General features: G+C 39.4%; 1 protein-coding gene across 2 annotated transcripts in view; it reads right to left on the reverse strand.

The window, feature by feature from the left end:
• Positions 1-15,589, reverse strand: part of LOC117523519 (regulator of microtubule dynamics protein 2) — a 143,139-nt gene that overhangs the window by 63,775 nt on the left and 63,775 nt on the right. For both annotated transcript variants that reach the window (XM_034185075.1, XM_034185074.1), the window contains exons 4-5: positions 15,440-15,542; positions 8,870-8,930 (exon numbers count right to left, since the gene is read on the reverse strand). In XM_034185075.1, the coding sequence (XP_034040966.1) occupies positions 8,870-8,930; positions 15,440-15,542 (164 nt within the window). The remainder of the gene's footprint in view (positions 1-8,869; positions 8,931-15,439; positions 15,543-15,589) is intronic.

Below are 15,589 nucleotides of genomic sequence, written 5' to 3' on the forward strand. Positions count from 1 at the left end.
AGTGCAGAGAGAAGTAAAGGCAGCTCCATGTTTTTTTTGTTTTTTTTTTAAATGTTCACTCAGGTTAAAATCCTCTCTCTCTCTGCTCCGCACTCGCTGTCTCACGTACACTGATGGTTCTCAGCAGAATGTAACGTCTCGTGCCTCCATTCTGGAATCTTCCTCCCTCCCTCGCAGTCTACAATAAGTTGACTCCGCGCGCGCACACACACCCACACACACGCACGCACGCACGCACGCACGCACGCACGCACGCACACACACACACACACACACACACACACACACCGACAGCTCCTTCAGTCAACTGCACATTTTAAACGGCTTTGAACAAGACGGCCACTGTTTTAATCGGCCGTCTTATCCAAATTTGAACGTCCAAATGACGGCAGGACGGCTTGCTGCCTAAAACTATGAATGGAGAGAAAACAAAGACTTAAATAAAATAGACGACTCGTCGACTACTAAATTAATTGTCGACGGTTTCAATAGTCGATGTAATCGTGACTAGTTGACTAGTTGTGGCAGCCCTAATGTACAATGTATTGTACAGTCGGTGAAGACAAATTTCCGTATGGGGACCAATAAATCTATCTAATCGAATCTAATTCAAGGCAGACGATTATTAACAAAATGCTGCTTGCCGCTTGCTCTGTAATATGGTGTTAAGTTTCACCCAGATATCCCTGGGAGTGGCAAAAAGACAACCACTTTAGGTCAGAGCCCTCTACGTGGCTGCGAACCCTCTCCGTAGAGTGACTCTCACCTACTTCAATGATGGAGACTGCAAAGACTGTGATTGGTCACTTTTCCAGTTTCATTCCTTCCTCTCCTGTCATATTTTTTAAAGCTTTTTAAAATTTCGATCATGGATCAAACAGAAGAATATGACCAACTTTACAACACGGACTCTAAAAACTACAAAAACGCTCAAATGCCCTGCAATTCATGTAGGGAAACTGCACATACCTTAATATTGGTTTGGAGGCTGATGGATAAAGAAGTGGAGCTTGATGAGGGAGGAATCGATCTAGGACGAGCCACTGTTCCTGTGGTAAATTGCATTAAGACCCCCACCAACATGACAGAGAACTTTAAAAGGGTCACATGCAGGTCGATGTCACTGCATGGCCACAGATGCAACAGAGATGTAGAAGCAAATTAGGCTTTAGGATTTTAAGGTATCACTCCACAGCGAACATAGAAAAAAGAGTGACTCGACCAAATGTAATCTTTTCAATGCACGCTAATTTAAGGCAGGTGTTCATTTTTTGCAGATGAAGTTTTGACCAGGTCATTAAATGCAGCAGGCCCCTATTCAAGGTCAGGCATATAATCAAGGAAATTCATGAGCCTAATTGGAGCTGGAGATTCCCTGTAAATTGTCCGACGCCTCCTGACTGTAACTAATCCATTACATACATACAGTAGTGTTCAGAATAATGTGACTAAAAAGATTAATCCAGGTTTTGAGTATATTTCTTATTGTTACATGGGAAACAAGGTACCAGTAGATTCAGTAGATTCTCACAAATTCACAAGACTAAGCATTAATGATATGCACACTCTTAAGGCTATGAAATTGGGCTATTAGTAAAAAAAGTAGAAAAGGGGGTGTTCACAGTAATAGTAGCATCTGCTGTTGATGCTACAAACTCAAAACTATTATGTTCAAACTGCTTTTTTAGCAATCCTGTGAATCACTAAACTAGTATTTAGTTGTATAACCACAGTTTTTCATGATTTCTTCACATCTCCGAGGCATTAATTTTGTTGGTTTGGAACCAAGATTTTGCTCATTTGCTAGTGTGCTTGGGGTCATTGTCTTGTTGAAACACCCATTTCAAGGGCATGTCCTCTTCATCATAAGGCAACATGACCTCTTCAAGTATTCTGACATATCCAAACTGATCCATGATACCTGGTATGCTATATATAGGCCCAACACCATAGTAGGAGAAACATGCCCATATCATGATGCATGCACCACCATGCTTCACTGTCTTCACTGTGAACTGTGGCTTGAATTCAGAGTTTGGGGGTCGTCTCACAAACTGTCTGCGGCCCTTGGACCCAAAAAGAACAATTTTACTCTCATCAGTCCACAAAATATTCCTCCATTTCTCTTTAGGCCAGTTGATGTGTTCTTTGGCAAATTGTAACCTCTTCTGCACATGTCTTTTATTTAACAGAGGGACTTTGCGGGGGATTCTTGAAAATAAATTAGCTTCACATAGGCGTCTTCTAACTGTCACAGCACTTACAGGTAACTCTAGACTGTCTTTGATCATCCTGGAGCTGATCAATGAGTGAGCCTTTGCCATTCTGGTTATTCTTCTATCCATTTTGATGGTTGTTTTCCATTTTCTTCCACGCATCTCTGTTTATTTTTTTTTTAAAGCATTGGAGATCATTGTAGATAAACAGCCTATAATTTTTTGCACCTGCGTATAAGTTTTCCCCTCTCCAATCAACTTTTTAATCAAAGTACGCTGTTCTTCTGAACAATGTCTTGAACGTCCCATTTTCCTCAGGCTTTCAAAGAGAAAAGCATGTTCAACAGGTACTGGCTTCATCCTTAAATAGGGGACACCTGATTCACACCTGTTTGTTCCACAAAACTGACAAACTCACTGACTGAATGCCACACTACTATTATTGTGAACACCCCCGTTTCTACTTTTACTAATAGCCCAATTTCATAGCCTTAAGCGTGTGCATATCATGAATGCTTGGTCTTGTTGGATTTGTGAGAATCTACTGAATCTACTGGTACCTTGTTTCCCATGTAACAATAAGAAATATACTCAAAACCTGGATTAATCTTTTTAGTCACATAGCACTACTATTATTCTGAACACTACTGTATTACACAACTTATTCACTACTGTATAACATATTTTGTCAGTTTTATACATATAGGGGATTTTGATTATAAGGGACAAAAAATTTGCTGGTCCACCTGAATCCATTCCATGTGAGTTTTACTATATTTTGATAACACCAGCCTAGTTTAAAAAACTGTGTTTTAGCAATTGGAAATAACTGTAATCACAAAAGCCGTTCCAGTGCACAAGCTACATGATGCTGATCTAGGAATAAATATAAATAAATATAAATATAAGACTGACTTTTGGTTGTGCATGGAACTTTTTTTGGTGCAAGCATTTTTTTGTTACCAGCACCAGTGCAAGAAAGTAAAAAATGTATTTCAACCCCTGTAATCCAAAATTAAAATGTAAAATTTTGAGTATCTGCTGATAAGAATCCCAATCCAATACTTGTATTTTCCTAAATATTGCACTTGCACAGAAACATATTACAAGCACATTAGAAATCAATACATTGTACGTGCTTGACAAGTGAGCAGCTCTGCTATGCATGAGAAAAAAAAACAACAAAAAAAACACACCTTTAATAAAGGCTGCTCCTTTCCGTTTTATATTTTTTTCAACCAAAGTTAAGTAAACTGATTTTTACCTAAGGCCAAAATACGGCCATCAGGTATTGTGAAGACTCTGTGTCCATCTGTCCGTCTGTCTGTGCTCAGCATAAGTCCAGTCCTATTACCACCAGAGTCTTCAAGTTTGCAGGGACCATTCTTGGGACACAGACCTTGGACAAGTTTAAAGATGGCTAACCTTGAACTATTTTAACAAGTCAAAAGGCCACATTCAGTTTCCTATTTTTATGCTCATATGGCTGTCAGCATGAATTATGCAAATCCGATTTAGTAATTTTTTTTGGTGGGGGGGGGGAGGAGAGCGTGGGGTCGCAATTCTACTCTAAGCGACAGCCAATCAGAGTAGAGAGGCACCGTGACGTGACTGGCTGGTCTCTCTGAGGCTGATAATGCAACATGGCGGAATCTGCTGTGAAACCGCTGCGTTTCTGTGTAAATCTAATATGTTTCTCATATATTATTCAAAACTTAGCAAGAAATAAACACTTCCAAAACATGTGAAAACATGTCTTTGTAACCTGATAACACCTCTGGAGTGATTTACAAGACATCTCATGGACATCAGTGTGCACACGCATCACACGTGGCCAGAGATAACTTCCGGTCTTTTCAAAAGGTCATGTATGCGCACACGCACGCCCTTCTGCAGATGCCATTAAAGGGTACATGCTCATATGACTGAGGGTATTTTAGCATTGCATTATATTTTACACTGTTCCTCAATTCCACTTTAGCACAGAACTGTAAGAGTATTAGTAATTAACAGAGGTGGGATGAAGTCACCATCAAGGCACTCTCAAGTCATGAATCAGCAAGTCCCAAGTCAAGTCATAATGACCACCAATTGTTTACAAGCTGACTTGAGACTTGACTTGGGACATGCAGATTGATGACTTGAGAATGACTCGACAGTGACTTTGTCCCACCTATGGTAATAATATTATTAATATTAGTAATCATCAAGGTAGTAATACTATGGGCAAAATGTCTTCAAAAGTGGATTTTACTTCTCAAAGGAGGATGGAGGGGTGTTCCAACCCATTGCCTCGCTGGCTACGTCCATGTCACAAACGGTCAAACTCTGTGAGCAGGAAGAGAAGCCGCACACACACACAGATAAACTTGTTTACCTATGTGCAGGGATTAAAGCAAAAAAAAAAAAAAATCATCTGACTGAAATATTTTTTTTACGGCCAAATCATAAGCTTTTATAGAAGGTGGAGAAAGCTAAGAAAACCACCAGAATCAACAGAACGTACGCTGTATGACAGATCAGGGGACTGCAGTCTGAGGGGGAAATTTAATTTAAAGCATCAGTGGGCACGAACAACATTAAAAGGTTTCTGTATTTCTGTCTGTGGGGTGAGGATGTGGAACAGATTGGGACTGGGGCTCAAGCAATGTCCAAGCATGAACCAGTTCAAACAGCGCTACAAAAATATGTTTTTTTTCTAGGTATAGGGAGGAGGAAGGGTAATGAGGGCTAGGGTGTTTTTGTTTTTTGCTTCGGCTTGTAAATATATAGTATTTTGTATGTAAGTAGGTATGTGTAGGTGTATATTTATGTTTGTGTATATATATATATATATATATATGTATGTGTATGTGTATATGTATGTATGTATGTATGTATGTATGTATGTATATATATATATATATATATATATATATATATATATATATATATATATATATATATATATATATATATATATATTGATATCGGTTTAGGTGTGTAGGAATCTATGTGTATATGTGGCAAAGGGTATTACTGGTTGTGGGGAAGAAGGGGTAGGGATAAATAAGCTGATGCTTCACCCTACCCCTTTTCGGACATGTTGGGTACACAGTAGGAACTTTTTTGTTGTTGTTTTCACTGATCTATCTTGTATTTGTTGTTGTATCAAATGTTCGAAATAAACAGTTTTCATTCATTCATTCATTTTCATTCGAAATCTTTTAAAATGCAAAAGATTAAATATGAGCTGTGTTTCTTTTTCCTGGCCAAGAAAAGATGGGCAGAAAGTCAAAAAAGGTTTGATTTTCACTTCATACTGAGAACAGGCTAATAAAAAACAAAATCACTGGCAAACAGAAGCAATAAAAATTAACTGTTTTCTTTATTCCAGACGGAAGGATAGTGAGCTTAAAAAAAAAATTGAAACTGTTGGACTGTGAGCAGCAACGCTGTAGAGGGTGTGGGGTCCAGGGAGCCTCCTCAGTGAAAAACTATGAAATGGTGCATTTTAAGCACAGTTTTAAGGATGAACCGAACAATGAGTCCAGATTTATTTTATATATTTAGACAGAGTGAGGGTTGTTGAACTGAGGACACTAATTGTGAGTGTCAGGATTGGGTATAAAAGGAGCATCACCAAAAGGCTCAGCTGTTCACAAGCAAAGACGGGGTGAGGATCACCACTTTGTGAACAACTGTGTGAAAACATAGTCCAAAGGTTTAAGAACAATGTTTCTCAACGTTCATTGCAAGGAATTCAGGGATTCCATCATCTACAGTCCAGAATATAATCAGAAAATTCAGAGAATCTGGAGAACTTTCTACACGTAAATGGCAAGGCCGAAAACCAACATTGAATGCCTGTGACCTCAGGCAGCACTGCATTAAAAACTGACATCATTGTATAAAGGATCTTACCGCGTGAGCTCAGGAACACTTCAGACAAACATTGTCAGTCAACACACTTCGTCGCTACATCTACAAGTGCAAGTCAAAACTCTACCATGCAAAGCGAAAGCCATACATCAACAACATCCAGAAACGCCGCCGCCTTCTCTGGGCCCGAGCTCATTTGAAATGGACAGATGCAAAGTGGAAAAGTGTGCTGTGGGCTGATGAGTCCACATTTCAAATTTCAAATTTGGAAATCTTGGACAGAGGAAAAACACCATCCAGACTGTTACCAGCGCAAAGTTCAAAAGCTAGCATCTGTGATGGTATGGGGGTATGTTAGTGCCCATGGCATGGGCAACTTACACATCTGTGATGGCAACATCAATGCTGAAAGGTACATCCAGGTTTTGGAGCAACACATGCTGCCATCCAAGCAACGTCTTTTTCAGGGACGTCCCTGCTTACTTCAGTAAGTCAATGCCAAGCCACATTCTGCACGTTACAACAGCGTGGCTTCGTTGTAAAAGAGTGCGGGTACTAGACTGGCCTGCCTGCAGTCCAAACTTGTCGCCCATTGAAAATGTGTGGCGCATTATGAAGCACAAAGTACGACAATAGAGACCCCGGACTGTTGAACAACTGAAGTCATAGATCGAGCAAGAATGGGAAAGAATTCTACCTACAAAGCTTCAACAATTAGTGTCCTTAGTTTCCAAACGCTTATTGAGCGTTGTTAGAAGGAAAGGTGATGTAACACAGTTGTAAACATACCACTGTCCCCACTTTTTTGAAACGTGTTGCAGGCATCGATTTCAAAATGAGCAAATATTTGCACAAAAACAATAAAGTTTAGCAGTTTGAACATTAAATATCTTGTCTTTGTGGTGTATTCAACTGAATATAGGTTGAAGAGGATTTGCAAATCATTGTATTGTTTTTATTTACATTTTATACAACGTCCCAACTTCATTGTAATTGGGGTTGTATTCAAAGTTTTAATTGTATGCCAGTGCTGCTTTATCATGCATCAGTGACAATGACACAGCTTATTGAACACAACACCTGAACCACTTGGGTCGGAATTGAACTGTTTCATTGTCATTTTAAGTCATTTGCAGCCATTTCCAGGTTGTTAGAGTAAAATCAGGTCGCATTATTATTAAACATATTAACGTTGGAGGGACATACTCCCCCCACCTCCTCCTCTTCACGCAGCAGCAGTTTCTTAATCAGACAACAAATTAATTGGTCAACCACTACTCTGTTAGTAACCCTCTGTTTGAAAAGTCATTCCAATGACACCCAAGGATTCTCTCATGAAACTGAGTACCAAAGACATCCAGTTTTTGCCTTAGTGACTTCTTGACCCTACAGGCTCTTCCCAAGCATCTCAAAGGCCGAGGACCTGAATGTCGCTCCCAAGTGAATCTCTCTACAATATAAACATGAGTATTATACTATATACAATTACCTTAAAATGGGGATTTCTGAAGGTATAGTAAAAGCATCTGGGCATGTCAGTGAGTCTCTGGACACCAAAGGGTTAAAAACCATGGATGGAACAACAACTAAATGTCTAAAACCAGTTTTTTTTAGCAGTATGTGAACATGTTGTCATGTGCTAGAGCAGGGGTGGCCAAGTTCGGTCCTCGAGAGCCACATTCCTGACACTCTTAGTTGTCTCCCTGCTCCAACACACCTGAATCCAATGAAAGACTTGTTAGCAGACTTTTAATGAGCCTTTCATTGGATTCAGGTGTGTTGGGGCAGGGAGACAACTAAGAGTGCCAGGAATGTGGCTCTCGAGGACCAAACATGGCCACCCCTGTGCTAGAGTTTGTACGTAATGAATCACAACACACATACCTGCAATTTCATTTTGAGATTACAGCCATTACAATTCATAAAATCCTTATTTACGTACTGCTGTCTACATCACGTTACCACCCACTAGCAATTGTGCAATTTGTGCAACTAGTCGCACAAAATTTTGGATTACCCAGAAAATTTAGCATTCACTATTGAGGATCTTTTTAAATCAGCCCCAAAACATCCACAGAAGGAGGTGCTTCACCTCTGAGGGCACTCTGAATATCATCACGAGGAATCATAGCGCATGCCTTGATGGAAACCCCAGGTTGTATAGGGAGCTGACAAAGTAGGCTATGAATCTATGATCAGATGAATCCTGATCTGTGGTCTAGTGGCCTTTGGCCTATTTACAGGAGAATCAAAAAACTTAATTTTACCAAACCTACACCATGTCCCACTGTAGATATAGCAGGTGATGGCTTGGGGTATATTTTAGCAAGTTCAGCTTTACTTGTGAGATGTAGAAAAATACAAAGCTATATACAGTGTAGATTATTTGAGGACATGTCGGAGAATTAGGATTTGAGACCGAGTATCAGTCCACACCCCTTTAAAATGGGCCCAGCATGAATGTATTACCAACCTATAATAAGGAGTTGCACCACGTTTCATGAAATACCTCCTAAAAGTGTGAGAAGAGTTGATTTCAGAATGCAGGCGCCCACTCATGAAACTGACAGTCTCAATTTGTTAATCAAGGGCCATAACTCATAAATGGGCCCAACTCAAACATATTCTGTTTCCCATTTTTAAGCTCATATGGCCGAGGAGATTTTAGTATTGCGTTATATTTTAAAACCATATTATTAGCTCTTCTCTGACAGAGAAACAACTTATAAGAAAAGACTGCAACAGAGATTTAACTGATGAGATGGGGAGTAAAAGAAACAAGTTAAGCCTACCACTGATGACTTTCAGCACATGTTGGGTTCAGTTTCACTGCATCCTCACCAATTTTCTTTCCTAACAGAAAAATAGGTGTAGATTAGAAGGATGCCACAGTACCATAAACTCAATGTGCACAATTCACCCAGGGCATTCTGGCCTGCAGATAAAAGTAGAGAGCAGAGACAAGTGAGAGCAAGTTTATCAAATGAGAAGGTACAGAGGTACCAACATAGATCAAAAAACATTGTCTGAGACTAAATTAAAAGAATTAAAAAAAATATGTGATGTGAAACACCACTGAGGAACAGATCTCATCTTGAAATCCTTTGTCACTCAGTGGAATGTGGATGTTCCATTTCTATTAATACACCAAAATGAATGATAAATATGTTGCTTTTAATATATGTTTCTCTTCTTTTGGCTCCTCCTGTTCTGGGTCGCCACAGCAGATCATCTGTTTCCATCTCACCCTGTCCTCTGCTTCTTGCTCTGTCACACCAACCACCTGCATGTCCTCCCTCACCACATCCATAAACCTCTTCTTTAGCCTCCCGTTTCTCCTCATGCCTGGTGGCTCCATCCTCAGCATCCTTCTCCCTATATACTCTGGGTCCCTCCAGTGCACATGTCCAAACCATCTAAAGGAGTCTCAGCACTTTGTCTTCAAACGGTCCCACCTGAGCTGTCCCTCTGATATGTTCATTCCTAATCCTGTCCGTCCTCATCACTCTCAAAGAAAATCAGCATCTTCAGCTCTGCCTCCTGTCTTTTTGTTAGCACTGCCATACAACATAACTGGTTTCACTACTGTCTTGTAAACATTTCCTTTCATTTAGAGATCACATGTTTCTGTACCACTCTGCCATGGATCACCTATCCAATACTTTGGACAGATGTTTTTAAGGACTTAAACTCATCTATTTTAACCAGCTCTATTCCACACACCCCACCACTCCACTGGGGTTCCTCTCATTCTTAAAGGAGATGTTGCACATTATTTAATGTCCCGGATGGCAACACACCATTAAAGTATTCATGGTTGTAAGTCTATCCGTGCACATGCGTAAATAATTAGTGGTCTCTGATGTATTTTATTACTAATTATCTCTCTTACTGAGCGAGCATTTCTGGAAAACATCTTGCATTTCGTAGAGTGTGACGTACATTTTAGAAAATCAGAAGCATCCTGATGGCCAACAGACAGAGTGAAACAAACGTCTCTAAAAGCTACGTCACCGCTGTCAGAAACACTTGACTACTCACTTACTCAGTGCTTTGTTTTTTGTGAATGCCATTTGAAACTAGTCACGTAAGTGCAGAAAGTACAACCCCAATTCCAGTGAAGTTGGGACGTAGTGTGAAATGTAAATAAAAACACAATACAATGATTTGCAAATCCTGGGGAAGGAGTAGGGTTAGGTTATGGTTAAGATTAGGGATGGGGTAGGGTTAGTAATATTGAGTAAAAAAAAAAACATTGTCACGAAAATTTGAATCATTTTGTGATGGGAGCAAGATAAAAACCGTGAGACTGGGCTGCACATACAGCACCATCCTAGCTGTCTCCCTCACCAATCTGCAGTACTTTTCCAGTTGACCAAAATCACTTCACCTCCATCCAGTGTCTTGCTTACTGCCTCCCTGAATTCTACACAACAGTCGTCCTCCTTCATCTTCCATCATCTGATCCTTTACTGAGTTCTCATTCCCTTACTCACTGCAAAAGTCATCCTACAAACCACCATCAAATGCAGTCTAGCTATTCTCTGCCCTGCAACCATGTCACAGTATTCAATTTGTTTAGGTTGTATTTCCGCCACAGAATGTAGTTCACCTGTGTGCTCCTTTCTCCACTCTCATAAATCACCGTGTCCCTGCTTAAATAAATAAATGAGTCAAAATCCACCAAGGTGTTATCATGGAATGGCTCAACTAAAGTGAAATATTAGCTATATTTATGGATGAATGTATAATTTCATGGTTTTAAATAAAACAATATAGTTATAAGAAATACTAAAAACTAATCTGTGCAGCACAATAACTCATTTTAAGAAGAAAAAATAACTTTATTCACGTGAGCCAACAAATGTGACCCAGTCAAGTGTAACACTTCCAATGAGCCGAAACTCTGCATTTCTGAGAGGCATATGATGACTTTGAGCTACAAAATGACCACAGTCTCACAAAATGATTATACTAAACGGTGTAAATATCACTTTGAAAGTCTCAAGCACACCTTGCAATCCTTGCACATGTGACTATGTCTGTCAAAAAAATATTTGCTAGCTACTGGTTAAAGTATCTCGACAAAAAGCCATGGGACGAGACATTTTTGGCCATCAGTCACATTACTGAATAATTTCCAATCGAAAAAATTAAATCTCATGCCTATCGTAGCAAAACATTGCATAAATGATAACCATGTTGAAGTCTGTCAAGAAATAATGTGTAAGAAATACTGGTATTTCCTGGAAGTCAAGGCCCACGTGATACACACATTTATGGGAAGCCCACCGTACCACAAGCTTTGACTATGTCATTGCTTTTAGCAAGGAAGGAGAAAATGACTGTCTGACCATCGTGTTGTTGGTCAGAAATCATAAAGTATGAAATAAGTATACATAAAGTCTTCACAGCGCTTCACTTTTTGGAGTAAATTTATTTTTTTCCCTCCAAATTCTACTCACAACACCCCATAATGACAACATGAAAGAAAGTTTTGTTTAAATTTTTGCAAATTTATTAAAAAACAAACAAACAAAAAAATCACATACATACAAGTATCCCCACCCTTTAGTCAATACTTTGTTGATGCACCTTTGGCAGTAATTACAGCCTCAAGTCTTCTTGAATATGATGCTGCAAGCTTGGTGCACCTATCTTTGGGCAGTTTCACCCATTCCTCTTTGCAGCACCTCTCAAGCTCCATCAGGTTGGATGGGGAGTATCAGTGCACAGACATTTTCAGATCTCTCCAGAGATGTTCAATCAGATTCACGTCCGGGCTCTGGTTGGGCCACTCAAGGACATTCACAGAGTTGTCATGAACCCACTACTTGATACCTCAGCTGTGTGCTTAGGATCATTGTCTTGTTTCTCATGGTCTCAGAGTCCTTCAGGTGCCTTTTGGCAAATTCCAGGTGGACTGCCATGTGCCTTTTACTAAGGAATGGCTTCCATCTGGCCACTCTATCATACAGGCCTAAATGGTGGATTGCTGCAGAGATGGTTATCCAACTGGAAAGTTCTCCTCTCTCCACAGATGAATGCTGGAGCTCTGACAGAGTGACCATCGGGTTCTTGGTCACCTCCCCGACTAAGGCCCTTCTTCCTCGATCACTCAGTTTAAATGGGCAGCCAGTTCCAGGAAGAGTCCTGGTAGAGCCGACCTTCTTCCATTTATGATTGATGGAGGCCACTGTGCTTAATGGGACCTTCAAAGCAGCAGAAATGTTTCTGTACCCTTCCCCAGATTTGTGCCTCGAAACAATCCTGTCTCGGAGATCTACAGACAATTCCATTGACTTCATGCTTGGCTTGTGCTCTGATGTTCAAAAAAAAAATCAAAACAAAATAAAACAAAACAAAAAAAGAAACTTTTTAAAAGAATGTCATTATGGAGTGGTGAGTGTCATTATGGAGTGGTGAGTGTCATTATGGAGTGGGACAAGTGTGTGGTTTTCCAAATCATGTCCAATCAACTGAATTTACCCCAGGTGGACTCCTATTAAGCTGAAGAAGCATCTCCAGGATGATCAGTGGAAATAGGATGCACTTGAGCTCAATTTTGAGCTTCATGGCAAAGGCTGTGAATACTTACGTACACGATTTCTTAGTTTTTTAATTTTTAATAAATTTGCAAAAATAATAAAAAAAAAACTTTTCACATTGTTATTATTGGATATTGTGTGTGGAAGTTTGGAAAGGAAAAAAAAGAATTTCATCCATTTGGAATAAGGCTGTAACATAAAATGTGTACTTTCCAGATGCACTGTACATAAGGATAGATTTGGAAAATTAAGGGATATTTTTTTAGAAATGTGTTGAAAGCACTATGTTTTCACTCATTTGTATAATTAAGTCACTTATCAAAGTTTAATTAAAAAACTCTGATTCATAAATAAATGGATTTGAAGTTTTAAATGATGTTACATATTATTACCCCTTAGCAGATTTAGACTCAAATATTCACAACCATTTCCATCCTTTTTGCAAAATCTAAATGTCTATTAGATATCTGTGTCTCTTGCCCCGTCAAATCCTTTGACATAGGTTGGTTTGCAGGAAGCACCTAGCAATGATTAGCGGCAATATGATGAGGAAGGATTACAGAGAAACTGGTCCATCCAGTCTCAAGTTTAGTTTAAAACTAAAAAAACCTCCCACTCTGCTCTACTGTACAAAGTGTAGGCAGACAACAAACATGAAATGGTATTGTACACTGTTTTTCAAAGACCTTTGTTACAACAGGCAAATATGGTTTCTTGTTATACTGACCTCAAACTTGTAAGGTATGTTGTTACTTGAGTGAGTTCCTCTACAGGAAGCAGGACAGAATCTCTGTACTGTACAAATGTCGCCTGAAAAGTTCTGCCTCAGATGCAATTATTTCCATAATAAGCAAGATATCAATGCGAAACTGGTATGAGAATAATGCTTTACTTACTGATTATCTTTATACCAATCAGTTTACTCTGCATTTTCAGGCATGCACAGAATCCCCTTTAACATAACACATGCACACAATAGTCTGCAATAATGGCAACTTGCAACAACGTGCAATAATGTGCTGTTACTGAATTCCTCACAGCAGAGGGTTGTGTATTCACTGACAGAGTGTTGTCCATAGCAACACCTGTGTGGACGTCAGTACAGCCAGGAGGTGGAAAAGAAGTTTGAAGGGCGAATATTTAAAGTCAGCCCTTCTGTGTGAAAGGTCTTGATGACCATTTTTTTTGGGACTGCAATGGCACAGTCCTCACTGACTTTTTTTAAACAATAGTGCAGCAGATAACAAACAATCCTTCAAATGGAGATGCTAGCACCAAATCTGCCACAAATACTCCTTAGACATTACTCTTTTGAAAAACGAACTAGCCATTTGAATGCTTAGTCTCCAAAGTAAAGGTCAAACAATATCGACGTCCATTGGACTCCATGACATGTGGCATATGTTACCCCATAACATGATAACTAAGCATGACACATGGTGCAAACTATTCCTTTTTTAAAAACCTTATTAACTCAACCAATAATTTGCATCACTTTTTCCAAAATTTAAGCAACTTTAACTTTTGACCCCTGGACCAACTGAAATTGACCTTTGCCACTATTCTTGCTGTTTTTACCCCATAATTCCATAACATTTAGTCACAGATAGTCCTCTTCTTCTTCTTTCAGATTCTCCTGTTAGGGGTTGCCGCAGCAAATCATAGATAGTCCAAACTATAACTTTTTGGAATCTTTATGTTCATACAAATAATGTGGTATAGTTTTCAATATGATTGAGGCATTTTAAAGTTTGACCCCTGTGTAATTCTTCAACTGACCCTTACCTGGCCGCTTATTGAAAATTTAAGTGGCCAGTCGGTTTTTTCAAAAGAGTGTCTAAGGATGCTGAATGTGGTGCTTCATTTGTAAATATTCTGTTGTCTGCTGCACCACAAGAGAACACTGCCAAATCTGACCAATATATGGACACTGACAAAGCTACATGCTTTTTCAAAGTGGGTGCTGTGGAAAAGATACAATACTTCAATATGACAATGTCAGACTTAAAAATACTGGATGCACTGCAGTGGCTCAAATTTTACAAGATCTTACAACACCTGCCTTATAGTCCACATCTCGTGCTCTGTGACTTTTTCCTTTTTCCCCAAACTGAAAGAACACCTGACGGTACACCATTACACTAATGATGCAGAGGTTCAAGCAGCTGTGTGCCACTGGTGCAGAGAGAACATATGCGATTTCTTCACCGATGGGACACAACAACTTGTCCAGCATTCATGTAAGTGTGTGGAAAGGTAAGATGACTATGTGGAAAAGTAACAACACTGCCTCATAGAGAACATTTCAAGCTTTAAGTACATATGCCATTCATGTGCGTATCTTGCTTGTTATTGAAATAACCCTGTAGGAGGCAGAACTTTCAGCCAACCCCTGTAACTGACTCTTGCCCCTTTGGAAAGAGGGTATATGAAAATCAAGTGTATGTGTTGTTTGCCTCAATGAAGCATGGTAAGTCACAATGTAACGTGGACTGATTATTGATATTATTATGTAGGGGTTGAGTTTAGGTTTTGGACTGAAAAAATATTTTGGTGATGCTCTGGTTCTAAAAATAGATTCTGGAATTTTTTTTTTTAAACTGTCAACACACACCTGTTGATTCTGTATGTAGCACACTGTGCCACACAGCCATTGCCATAAATTGTGAGGTGATTATGTGTGAAAAGTCTTGTGTTTATCATTATTACTATAATTTGGTCTATGTCAATCAATAACAACACCAGTTTGGAGTCATAGTGGTACAACTGGTAAATGATCTCCACACTAAGGCTTGATAGAACATTTGAGATTACCACTTTCAGCATGGGTCTTCTTCTCTTCCATGGTAGAACTTATGTCATGGATGTCGCTATAGGCTCGGATGAGTCGCCAAAGAAATGTGGAGGTCTGCCCAAACTAAAAACAATTAGATCAAAGTGTTCAGACACTTTATTCTGTATATG

The sequence above is a fragment of the Thalassophryne amazonica genome, chromosome 13 (genome assembly GCF_902500255.1).
Source record: "Thalassophryne amazonica chromosome 13, fThaAma1.1, whole genome shotgun sequence".
NCBI lineage: Eukaryota > Metazoa > Chordata > Actinopteri > Batrachoidiformes > Batrachoididae > Thalassophryne > Thalassophryne amazonica.